This window comes from Peromyscus eremicus, chromosome X (assembly GCF_949786415.1).
Source record: "Peromyscus eremicus chromosome X, PerEre_H2_v1, whole genome shotgun sequence".
NCBI lineage: Eukaryota > Metazoa > Chordata > Mammalia > Rodentia > Cricetidae > Peromyscus > Peromyscus eremicus.
Window position 1 is genome coordinate 39328324 of NC_081439.1, and position 13809 is coordinate 39342132.

General features: G+C 34.9%; 1 protein-coding gene across 1 annotated transcript; it reads left to right on the forward strand.

Annotated features, from left to right (window-relative positions):
* Nucleotides 1-7684: 7684 nt before the first annotated feature.
* Nucleotides 7685-7978, forward strand: LOC131899871 (thioredoxin-like protein 4A). Its single transcript, XM_059251333.1, is given in 1 exon segment — nucleotides 7685-7978. A coding segment is annotated over 1 exon segment (294 nt).
* Nucleotides 7979-13809: the final 5831 nt, after the last annotated feature.

Below are 13809 nucleotides of genomic sequence, written 5' to 3' on the forward strand. Positions count from 1 at the left end.
AGTAGACAACTTTGTCTTGTTCCTGATTTTAATGGAATTACTTTGAGTTTCTCTGCACTTAATTTGATGTTGGCAATAGGCTTTCTGTATATTGCTTTTATTATGTTTACATATGTCCATTGTATCCCTGATGTCTCCAAGACCTTTATTATGAAAGGGCATTGGATTTTGTCAGACATTTTTCTGTATCTAATGATATGATCATGTGTGTGTTGTTCTTTTGGGAGGGTTGTTTCATTCAGTTTGTTTATGTGGTAGATTACATTGACAGAATTTCATATATAAAACCATTCCTGCATCTCTGGGATAAAACCTACTTTATCATGGTAGATTATCTTTTTAATGTATTTTTGGATTTGATTTGCCAGTATTTTATTGATTTTTTTGCATCAATGTTCATGCGTGAAATTGGTCTGTAATTCTCTTTCCTTGGTGGGTCTCTGTGTGGTTTGAGTATCAGTGTGACATTGGCCTCATAGAAAGAATTTGGAAATGTTCCTTCTGTTTCTGTTTTATGGAGTAATTTGAGAAGTATTGGTATTAGCTCTTTTTTGAAAGTCTGGTAGAATTCTGTGTTAAAACCATCCAGCCCTGGGCTGGCTTTCTTTCTTTCTTTCTTTCTTTCTTTCTTTCTTTCTTTCTTTCTTTCTTTTTTTTCCGTGGGAGACTTTTAATAACTGCTTCTATTTCCTTAAGGATTATATGTCTATTTAAATTGTTTATCCAGTCTTGATCTGGCTTTAATAAGTTGTACTATCAAGAAATTTGCCCATTTCTTTTGGATTTTCCAAGTTTTTGGAGTACAGTTTTTTAAGTATGACCTAATGATTCTTTGGATTTCCTCAGAATCTATTGTTGTTTCCCCCTTTTCCTTTCTGATTTTGTTTATTTGGATATTCTGTCTGCCATTTAGTGATTTTCAATAAGGGTTAGTCTAATTTGTTGATTTTCTCAAAGAACGACCTCTTTGTTTCATTGATTCTTTGTATCGCTCTCCTTGTTTCTATTTTATTGATTTCAACTCTCAGCTTGATTATTTCTTGCCAATCTACTTCTATTGTGTTCTTTTGTTTCTTTTTTTCTAGAGCTTTCAGGTGTGCTCTTAAGTAGCTAGTATGAGATACCTGCAATTTCTTCATGAAGGAACTTAGTGTTATGAACATTCCTCTTAACACTGCTTTCATTGTTTCCTGTAAGTTCAGGCATGTTATGCATTGATTTTCATTGAATTCTAGGAAGTATTTAGTTTCTTTATTTCTTCCTTGACTCAGTAATAATTCAGTAGAGAGTTGTTCAGTTTCATGAGGTTGTAGGCTTCCTGTTGTTTCTGCTGTCATTGAAAGCCAGCTTTAATCCATGGTGGTATGATACTATATAAGTTGTTATTTTGTTTTTCTTTTTTTATGGGTTGAGACTGGTTTTGTGGTTGTGTATATAGTCAGTTTTGAAGAAGGTTGCCTGAGGTGCTCAGAAGAAGATGTATTTCTTTGTGTTCGTGTGAAATGTTCTGTAGATATCTGTTAGGCCCATTTGAGTTATAACTTCTGTTAGTTTCATTATTTCTCTGTTTAGTTTCTGTCTGGACAACCTGTCCATTGGTGAGAGTGAGGTGTTGAAGTCTACCACTATTAATGTGTGGGGTTTGATGTGTGATTTAAGCTTTAGTAACGTTTCTTTTACAAATATCAGTGACCTCGCATTTGCAGCATAGATGTTCAGAGTTGAGACATCATCTTGGTGGACTTTTCTTTTGATAAGTATAAAATATCCTTGTCCATTTCTTTTGATTAACTTTTATTTAACTTTTATTTGAAGTCTATTTTGTTAGATATTAGGATAGCTACACAGCTTGCTTCTTAGGTCTGTTTGATTGGAAAAACTTTTTCCAACCCTTTACTCTAAGGTAATGTTTATCTATGATGTTGAAGTGTGTTTCTTGTGTGTAGCAGAAGGATAAATCCTGTTTTTCACATCCATTCGGCTAGCCTGTGTGTTTTTATTGGGAAATTGAATTCAGTGACATTGAGGGATATTAATGACCAAAGATTATTAATTGCTGTTATTTTGGTGGTGGTGGTTGTAGAGTGTGTGTGTGTGTGTGTGTGTGTGTGTGTGTGTGTGTGTGTGTGTCTCCTTCTTTGGGTTTTGCTGGTATGAGATTATCTCTTGCAAGTGTTTAATAAGTATAGTTAGCTTCCTTGAACTGGAGATTTACTTCTAGTACCTTCTGTAGGGATAAATTTGTGGATAGATATTGTTTAAATTTGACTTTGTCATGAAATATAATGTTTACTCCATCTATGGTGATTGAAAGTTTTCCTGGGCATAGTAGTCTGGGCTGGTATCCATGGTCTCTTAAAGTCTGGAAGAAGTCAGTCCAGGCCTTTCAGGATTTTAAAATAACTGTGAAGTCAGGTATGATTCTAATATGTCTGCTTTTATATATTACTTGGCCTTTTTCCCTTGCCCCTTCTAAAATATTCTTTCTCTTTTCTGCATGTTTAGTGTTTTGATTATTATGTGGCAAGGGGATTTTTTTTCTGATCCAATCTATTTGATGTTCTGTAAGCTTCTTGTACCTTTATACACACATCCTTCTTTAGGTTGGGTAAATTTTCTTCAATGATATTGTTAAATATATTCTCTTGTTTTTTGAACTGTGTTTCTTCTCCTTCTTCTTTTCATATTATTCTTATATTTGGTCTTTTTAGAGTGCCCCAGATTTCCTGGAGGCTTTCTATTAGGAGTTTTTTTAGGTTTAACATTTTCTTTGACTGATGAATCTATTTCTTTTATTGTGTCTCAAATGCCTGAGAATCTCTCTTCCCCGTCTTGTATTCTGTTGTTCCTGTTTGCTTTCCCAGATTTTCCATTTACATAATTCCCTTGGTTTATTTACTACTTCTATTTTCATTTTTCTGTCTTTACCTATTTCCTTAACCTGTTTGTTTCTTCTTGGTTTCTTGGCATTCTTTCAGAGATTTATTGATTTCCTCCTTTTTTTTGTCTTTTCCTCATATACTTTAAAGCATTTTTTTATTTCCACTTAAAGACCTCTATTGTCTTCATAAAGTTATTTTTAAGGTTGTTTTCTTGTGCTTCAGCTGTGTTGGATTGTTCAGGTCTTGTTATCACAATATAACTGGTTTCTGGGGGTGCCATATTGCCCATTCTGTTATTGATTGTGTTCTTACACTGGTGTATAGACATTTGGGATTTGGGTGATTATAGGTCTAGGAGTTAAATCCTGTGTTTATCTTTGTTGGATGCGTGTTTTGTTCCTTGGTTTCTGTTTCCTCTCTGGTCTTTTTGCCTAAGTGGCCAATGGTTCTGGTGGGGCTAGTAAGTCTTCAGGTCTAATAGGGAGTCTCTGCTGAGGATTTTGGGGCCCACAAAACCTCTGTGGTTTTGGGTTCCAATGTAGCTGAAGCTTTCCTGAGTCCCAGCCTGCCGGCAGTAGGAACAAATCTCTCCCACTCACGTCCCCCCAAGTAAACACACAGAGACTTATATTATTTGTAAACTGTATGGCCATGGCAGGCTGCTTGCTATCTGTTATTGTATCTTAAATTAACCCATTTATATAAATCTGTACCTTGCCACATGGCTCGTGGCTTACTGGTATCTTACATATGCTTCTCCTCCTTGCAGCTGGCAGTCTCTCTGGCTCAGCCTTCTTCCACCCAGCATTCTCCTCTCTCCTTGTCCTGCCTACACCATCCTTCCTGCCTGGCTATTGGCCAATCAGCATTTTATTTATCAATCAATCATAACGACATATATTTACAGCATACAGGGCATCCCACAGCATTCCAATGTTTCCTCTGTGGTTCCAAGCACCAGTGTGACCTCTGAAGTTCTGGGTAATTGCATGGGTTCTGAGATTTCTAGTATTGCCTGGCCTCTAGTGCAGCAGAAGTTTTCTGCCAGGTCTGGGGTCCCTAGATCCATCTTGGCCACCAGTAAAGTTACAGTCTTCTTCCAAATTTGTAGGCCAGATTGTGGAGCCAAGGGGAAGGGGTGCAGTCTGGGGTTGTTGGATAGGCTTAAAGGATTTCAGTGGGTTATGGGTGGTGTCTTATCTGAGGTCTCTAGGACCAGTCTGGCCTCCAGTAAATTTTCTAGGGCTGTTGGCCCTAATATGGAACCCAGGGGAGCGATCAATAATGATGCTTTTTAACCCTTTGTTTGTAGCTTTTTATTTCCTTACAACTGAATCAATTAACTCTCTAACCACCTAGAGAACAAATATTGAGTATGTCAGTATCATTATTTACATTCAGTATAAAGTTTAGTTTTATATAAATACCAAGTACCAGAACTTTAGAGAAAATTTTATTTTGTCATCCTTCTGTAAGTCTTTATTTCTGAGGGAAAGAATGTGAATACTAAATAAACTGATTTACTGTTACCTTGAGATTTTCTGTCAAAGTTTTGTTTTGGGATCCAGTTTTAAGAAAAACAAGGAAGAAAATATTCACAATTTGGAGGAGACATTGAAATTTTCCTTTGGTCTTTTAATGTGGTCTTAAATCTAATGAATTTATATCATTAATATTCTTTTAAACTGAAAGCATTATGGTTGTTACTACTGTCACAAGTGAAAAGATATGTGTCATATAAATTTAAAATGGACATATTTTAAAGTGTCATTACTTTATATCTACATATTTCCTACTCTAGAAATTAAGAAAAGGATATGGGATAAATTAAATTTAAATTAGATTATTTTATTAATTTTTTGAAGTTTATAAAGTAATAAATTATTTTCACATGAAAAGTTAACTATATAATAAAATTGGCATTGAAATGTGTTGTAAATATCATTTGCTATATGTTTCCATGTTGAAAAAACAAACTAGATCATTAAGTAACAAACAATACTACTCTTTTTATTTTCTCCCAAATAATCAGGTTTTCATTCATCTATTCATATAACATAGAAGGGAGGTATTCCCAAATCAAAATGTTTTTTATAATATACTAATAAATGTTAGGTGAAAATATAAAAATAAAACTGCATATTCCTTTGCATATTTTCAGAATTATCAATAATTAAATTATACAGTACTCTTAATTTAGAAAAAGTTGATTTTAATTTACTGGATGTGATAAATATTTTACAAAAACATAATATTATTGCCATGTTTGTAAACTTATGAAATTCCTAATGACAAGTAATGATAACTACTATTTCTCAAAGAGTTTATCATGAAAAATATGCAAAATCTTTAACATGATTATTTCACCATTGCTTCTTTAAATAGTGTTTTTTAAATCAATGTTTGTTAAATAAACTTCTCACAGTAGAAATTGATTTTCTGTCTTTTATTTACAATGTGACTGAAAGGTAAAATACGTATGACTTCATAAAGATTTCTTAGGAACTCATAGATGACTACATTTGTTGATTTAATTTCTAGACCATAAAATATCAAACATGTAATAATAATGCTAATGAAGAAATTGAATAGGAATGTTAATGTGTACTACTTTTCTATATCAGGCAGTACAGTAAGTAATTGTTCGTATACTTTGTAGTGTACGTGTTTGGACTAATCCCATTTTTGAAGTAAGGAAACATTTAATTTGTTCTTCCAAAGTTTATATCCTAGAACTCAAACTACAAGGTGATACTATTAAAACATGATGCCTTTATGGAAGTGATCACATGAGAAGTATGCCTTCAAGAATGACAATTCCTTATTTTAAAAATAAATAAGGGCTGGAGAGATGGCTCAGAGGTTAAGAGCATTAGTTGCTCTTCCAGAGGTCCTGTGTTAATTTCCCAGCACCCACATGTTGGCTCACAACCATTTGTAATGAGATCTGATGCCCTCTCCTGGCATGCAGACATACATGCAGACAGAACACTGTATACATAATAAATAAATTTTTAAATAATAAATAAATAAATAAATAGGTAGATAAATAGGCTGGAAGAGCTTCCTGGCCTTTCAATACTTTCTGCAATGTAACAACAACACATTTTTGTACTTTGATCTTCAGGACATGTGAAGATGAAGAAAAATAAGAAATTTTGGAAGCAAAGAGATAGGGTCCTAAATAGATTGAGTCTGTTTGTGTCTGCATCTTGGAATTATCACCATATAGAACTTTGAGAAATGAATTTCTGTTGTTTATTAATTGTTCAACCTAAATTAAAGATGGATTGATCTAGGAGTTAAAGTTAATACTTTAATTAAGTACAGATGCATTGTCACTAATCCATAAAAGTTATGGAAAACTACTGCATTCAGATGGTACACTGTGTCACTGGCCATGCTCACCTCTTCAAGGAAAAGCAGTTATCGTTAATTTTTCAGTACCTGACTTCCAATAAAGAACTCAGGTTGAATACCTGAGTTGTCTGCGCTAATTTCATTTAAGTCCAGGTGGATGGGGTATTCTTTGAGGCATCAAGGAAATATTTACTCTCCACTGAAATTGACTTTCCCTACTTTGTTGTAATGATGCCTGCAGTGAATGAACATAATGCTTCATACCAACTATCTAGTTACATTTGGTCTGTGATTTGTTATAACTTAAAATATTAAGTATCATTTAAGTTATTTAATTAATATTTGACAATATTAAGTTGTAGATGTTGATTGTATTAATGGTTTAGATCCATAATTGTATTCTATCAATTCAAACATGCACCTTTTTTGAAATAATGTAGTTCTTTCTTTATGGTACAATGTATTGTAATCATACCTTGCCATATAGTTTGGGCTTGTATTACTTTTACAGAAAAAAAATACTACAATTTTCCTGTGTTCCTTTCCTAGTACCTTAGATTTCTTTCATCTTCCCCACAGCTCTGAATATTTTAGGGTAGTGGGCCTTAATCTTGTTGGATGATTCTTGTAGTCCACATTTCATGCTCCATCACTCAAGATGGTTCATAGCCAAGATTAGTGCTTTGGAATTCTTGTCAAAAGTGGGAAATCATATACATATTATATTCTACTTTCCTTGAAAGAATATCTTGAGTTTTTAAGGTGCTAGCCAGGAATATATTTTCTCAAAATACATGACTAGACAATAAAGTTCACCTACTTTCAGAAGCTCCATGTTTGACTGTGACGTACAGTAACTGACATGAATTTGTTATTATAAATGGTTCTAAAGTTTATAAGAAAGATGACCCTCACTGTGAGGATTCTTCAATCACATTGAAGTGTGCTATAACACTTAAAGGAAGACAAATTATCCATAATATACAGTAAAACAAGCCATTTTGCATGACGTAAAATGATATGAACCAGATGATTATTTTTATGAGACATTATAATCAAACTTCATAGCTTTGTCTCATAAATGCATCATGTATGCATAAGTCCTTTTTGTCTTTTTGCATAATAATTTAATCACATAGGTTAGCAAAATTTTTAGAAAATCAAAATTTCCCCAATTTTCAGTTGAAGTAAAGAACTTGATATGCCAGATGTAAACATCCAAATACATATTAATAAATACTTTTTGTACAAAAATTTCCATTTTAAAATTTTATATCTTCAGGGCTGGGCAGATAGTTCAATCAATACCTTAAGTGATTGTTTTGGAAGTTTGGGCACCATAGTCCATATGCCCAGGTCCCAGGTAAATTCCAAGTAGAATTCATAAACTGTCTGTAATTGTAACCTTGGAAGCCAAGGACAGGTGGTCCACAGAACAATACATGAAGATAGACGAGGTTCTGTACAGCATCACTGAAAAGGTTAAAAATTTTGCACTTATTTATCTTGGGGATATTACAGAAGTAATGTATGAATTATATTACCCATGTACTGTCATGTTTTTCTTCAGAAACAAACATATTATGACTGATTTGGGCACTGGGAACAATATCAACTAGGCCATGGAAGACAAGTAAGAAATGACTGACATCATAGAGACTGTGTACCATGGCACCTGCAAAGGCGGAGATCTGGTGGTGTCTCCCAAGGACTATTCTACAAAGTACAGATACTGAGCATTTCCCTCACAAGCTGTGCAGAGGACACTAGGAGCCTCTTCCATGTGAAAACACTCAGATATGCATAACCTTTGGAAATGCTCTGTAGCAGAATATGACTGTAGGTCTGGATTCTTGAGATGAGGGTTACAGGGACTTAACAACATAAAGCAAATAAACATTTGGTGAAAGAACAGTAAAAAATGTAGTTTGGTTTGAAGGTTTTTACAAACTGAAGAAGACAGAGAAGTGGGGGTATTTTAATAAGACAGAGACTCCACAGAAATGTTTAAAGAAGGAAGTGTTCTTGCTGTTCAGTGGAACATGGATGCACACAATAGATAGTACTTGATCTCAGTGATGAATAATGATGGGTCATCATATGTTACAGAAGGGATGGAGAGGGAAAGAACAGGTAAAAGGGCAAGAACTCAAAGCAGCGTGTTGTACACTACTCAGTGAGACATTTAGTCAATTGTTAAAGTATTAAATCTCTTATGTTATGATGAATACTGATGCCATCAGGAAGTAGAGACTGAAGGTAAAGAGAACATTGTACAAAAATTAAGCTACGATTAGAAAAGAAGTATTGTTAGAAAACAAATTATTTCTCAGTTACATTATACTGAAAATAATGAGACCATTGTACAAAAATTAATCTAAGATTAGAAAAGAAGTGATGTTAGAAAACAGAAATTATTTCACAGTCACATTATAACTGAATCTGTCAACATACTACCTGTGAAAACTACACGAGAAACTCAGTAGTTGAACTAATGAATTTTGTAGAGTTGAAAATGTTTCCAACTAGGAAGAAAAATAATTGTGTCTGAATGATGGATTGCTTTCAGAAAATTACAATAAAAATGTAGTCATTCAAAGGATAAACTAGAAGAAAGAAATACAGTAATTTTTACATAACATGGTAGCTTTAATATTGGAAAACTTCTGCCTGTTCAACAGCAGTGCTCTTTCCCCCTTTACAATTGATGCTCTGCCTGGCAATGTTTATATGTCTGGATGATGTACATCAGTTCAAACAGTATCTGGTGAAGGAGAGAGAGAGAGAGAGAGAGAGAGAGAGAGAGAGAGAGAGAGAGAGAGAGAGAGAGAGAGAGAGAGAGAGAGCTATTAATTTGCCCCCTTTTTACCTGTCAGGCTGTATCACCTCACCTGTCTGTCTTAAAAGAAGTGCAGTGTTTCTCTCTCTTGGGCTTTATTTTTCCCTCTGTCTGCTTATATATTGTGAAAAACATTCCACCCTTCTGCCTTTCTTGGCTTAGCACTGTTGATAGCACTGGTATTTCTATTTCTGAGTATCTGCTCTATCCTGCAATTTTTATCCCTTTATGAAAAACTTTCCTTGAAGTATCTTCATTTGAATATACTGTGTATTTCCTACTGGGACACTTACTGTTGCAAAATTCAAGATATTCTCCATGTTTGGAATAAATATTTATTTTCTATCTACTTTGTGTAAGCTTTCTCCCCCATGTTGGAATGAAATCTGGAATTTGTAGTCTAGGAAAGCACAGCAAAGAATATACAGAATGGAGCACAGACAGTTTGAACCCTTTCTTATTAAGGATCCTGTTAAATTATAGTAAAATAATTAAAACAAAAAGTGTGAGAGAGACCTATTATTACATAAGCATGTTCAAAGAGTTTCTGAAAGAAATACATGGCTTCCCAAGACAAATTATGCTATACTACAAGGAACACAGCAAAGCAATAAGATTAATAGCAGTAATAAGGCCCACCCAAACTTCTCCCAGGGTTAACACAATGTCACCTAACAATATGATGTGATCTGGCCTAGGGATATTTCTAAATCAAATCCAGTTATTTTCAGAAGGAAAGTCTACCTCAGCATAGATACAATTCTCATAAAATTTGTTGTTCTTTTTTTATTAAGAAATTTTTTTCATTCATTTTACACACTAATCAAAGATCCCGCTCTTCCCTCCTCCCACCTCCCAGCCTTTCCCCTCAACCCACCTCCTACTCCCCCTCACAAGAAAGCAAGGCCTCCCATGGGGAAGCACATCCAGTAGAGGCAAGTCCAAGCCCTTCTCCCTGCCTCAAGGCTGCACAAGTTATCCCATCATAGGTAGTGGGCTCCAAAAAGACCGCTCATGCACCAGGGATGGATTCTGATCCTACTGCCAGTCCCCCACCCCCAAGCAGATCAAGCTATGTCTCACCATGCAAAGGGCCTAGTTCAGTCCCATGCAGGCTCCACAGCCATTGATCTAACTTTCATGATTTCCCACTAGTTTGGTTTGGTCATCCCTGCAGGTTTCCCCATCATGATCCTGATGCACTTGCTCATAGAATCCCTACTCTTTCTCTCCTACTGAACTCCTGGAGTTCTGCCTGGTGTTTGGCTGTGGGTCTCTGCACCTGCCTCCATCAGTCATTGGAAAAAAGTCCTGTGATAACAATTAGGGTACTCATAATTTTTAAGACTGGTGACAATAGTAATCCCAAAGACATGATACTAAATACCTCATAATAAATTTTGATATCCCAAGAGAGCAAAATCCCTACAGTCTAAAATACCTACCGTCTAAAATAACCCCAAAGACAATACAAAATGACTAAAATCCACAATGCCAAAATCCTGAAAACTGAGACCTTCATTGAACATAAATTTATATGAATAGCAGACTTAAGGAGGATTGAGTTTTCAATTTTAAGTTGGATACTTAAATCGTTTTAGGTGGAGTTATTACTCAGAAACTTTCTAAAGAATAATTTGTGGTATGTGCGTGAGAGGGTTTCCAAAGACATGTGTGGGTCTGAATGGACTAGCAGAGATCTAATACAAACAAAATTAATATAACTTTACTCATCAAGGACATCTACGTGAACAAAATGAGCAGCTAGTTTAATTCAGGCTTTAAAATGTGTAGAATGGGGCTGGCAACATAGTTTGCTAATAATGGTGATTTTGGTGCAAGCCTGGCTACCTAAGTTCAATGTCCACAATCCACATAGTGGTAGAAGGAGAGAACCTACTTCCAAAAGTTATCCTCTGATCTCCACACATGATGTGATATATGCATATGTGTGTACACATGCACATAGAATTTTAAAATTATAAATGCATTAATGATCACTTCTCATATATAAAATTTTCTTTTTAGATTGTTCTTGTATTTTCATTGTTTAAAAGGGGGCCTAGTTATGTTTTACCTCACTGTGTTATATATTAATTCTTTATATCATGTCTACTATCAGAAAGATATATTAAATACCCTGAAAAGACTTTCAGAGTATTCTACTTCATTTCCTACATTTTTGCAAAATTCCTTCTATAAAATGTATTAGCAAAGTGTTACACATTGTATGTAAGCATGTACAAAATAATATTGAAACTTCCATAAAAATAAAGAAGTATATTTTTGTACATCAGCATTAGTGAAAATAAAATTTCTTCAGAACTACTTTTGGTTTGGTAATTATATATAGGGCAGTGATCTATCAGGGTTTGTGTTAAATATAAAGACAACTTGTGAAGCATATTTCAGTGGTAGTTGTAAAGTTGGGTATATACAATCATCAAACATAGTGATATTCATGTATTTCACTGTAACTTATTTCTTTATGATTACAGTTCATCTGCTTATAACTTTTTAAACTCTTTCTTTTAATAATGTTTTTAATCATTTTACATACCGACTAAAGATCCCCTTCTTATTCCCCCTCTTGCTCCCGAAAACCTTCTCCTCCCCCTGACCCACTCCTCATCACCTCTTCCAAAAGGGTAAGACCTCCCATGGGGAGTCAGCAAACCCTGGTACATTCAGTTGAGGCAAGACCAAGACTCTCTCCTCTGCATCAAGGCTGAGCAAGTCACATTTTAAAGCCATGAATTAAACTAGCTGCTCATTTTGTTCACGTAGATGTCCTTGATGAGTAAAGTTATATTAATTTTGTTTGTATTCCACTATAGGTAAGGGGCTCCAAAAAGCCAACTCATGCATTAGAGATAGATCCTGATCCCACTGCTAGGGGCCCGTCAAACAGACCAAGCTACACAACTGTCTCTCATATGCAGAGGTCTTAGAAACTGAGAAGCTTCTCTAAGGCAAAGAACATGGTAAATAAGACAAAATTACAGCCTACATAATGGGAAAAGATCTTCACCAACCCCACATCTAACAGAGGACTGATCTCCAAAATATATAAAGGACCCAAGAAACTAGACATAAAACTGCCAAACAATCCAATTGAAAAATGGGCTACAGATCTAAACAGAGAATTCTCAACAGAAAAAAAAAATTTCAAATGGCCAAAAGACATTTAAGGGATTGCTCAACATCCTTAGTCATCAGGGAAATGCAAATCAAAATAACTCTGAGATATCATCTTACAACTGTCAGAATGACTAAGATGAAAACCACTAACGACAGCTTATGTTGGAGAGGATGTGGAGCAAGGGGAACACTCCTCCACTTGGTACGAGTGCAAACTTGTATACCCACTTTGGAAATCAGTAAGTTAACTTCTCAGAAAATTGCTTATAACGTTTATAATTGTTCAAGTAAGTAATATACTTCATTGATTATCACTACAAAGTTTATAGTGGCCAATGAAGGTTTTCTTTTGTTTTTCATGTTTCTATTTTTAAAATAAAAATTATTGTATATAATGTAACATTTATAGTATTATGATTTTGACATTTTAGTCTTTTGAGATTTCAGGATTTAGTATCTTAGACTTTAAGGAGTTTTATATCTGTAATTTTAATATTAAGGATCTTTAACATTCAAGATTATGCCGGTAGGTAGTTTCTCTTCTAGAATTACATTCCCAGACCACTTTAAACAAAGTTTATCCTTCCAAAAGCAACTTAAACACCCTTTATGAAATAAAGACACACTAACTGACTTAGACTGCACTATGGGTATACAAACATGGAAAGGATGCCTTAAACTTTGAGGATAACATCCAGAGATCTCTGCATCTTATAATCATCTGGCTCCTGACACTGAGAATAAATGGCATGAGCCTCTTCCCTAAAAAAAAAAAGCATGAGTGTACACAAAGGCCTAGTGAGCAGGTCATGGGGTGGGATGGATTGAAGAGAGGATGGGCAGTTATAGTAACTATAACTGAAAGTACTGTACACATTAATGAAATTGTCAAAGAATAAATTCAGTGTTATTTAAAACAAATAAAAATATTTTCTTTTCATCGATCTGATTGCTCATTTTCATTTCAATATCATGCTGTTGCTGTCATGGATCTTAATTATGAGGATAGATGCCTTTATACTCTTATGTGCTTATGTGAATATTGGGATTACTTTGTTCTTGTTCTGTGAGAAATATCAATACATATAGTTGGCTTTCTCTTTCTTGGGGTGGGGTACCTCTATCCAACTCACAGAAAAAGACACAGAGACTTCTTATTCTTTGCTACAAATGCCCGTCCTCAGCTTAGGCTTGTTTCTAGCCAGCTTTTCTAACTTAAATTATCCTATTTTGCTTTATCTACCTTTTGTTTCAGAGCTTTTGACTTTTCTTTTCTTCTGTATATCTCACTTTTCCTGTTTCTCATGTCTGGCAGGCTGGGAGCAGCTGTCTGTCTTCTGTCCCTGTGTGTCTCCATAGTTCTCTCCTCCTTTTCTTGTTCCTCTATAGCCTTGATTTCTCCTCCTATTTATTCTCTCTCTCTGCCAACCCCACCTATCCTTTCTCTGCCTACTTACTGGCTGTTCAGCTCATTATTAGACCAATCAGGTGCCTTAAGCAGGCAAGGAGAAACAAATGTAACACATCTTTACATAATTAAAAACACATCCTTACGTCTAATGACTTGCAACTCACTATGCAGACCAG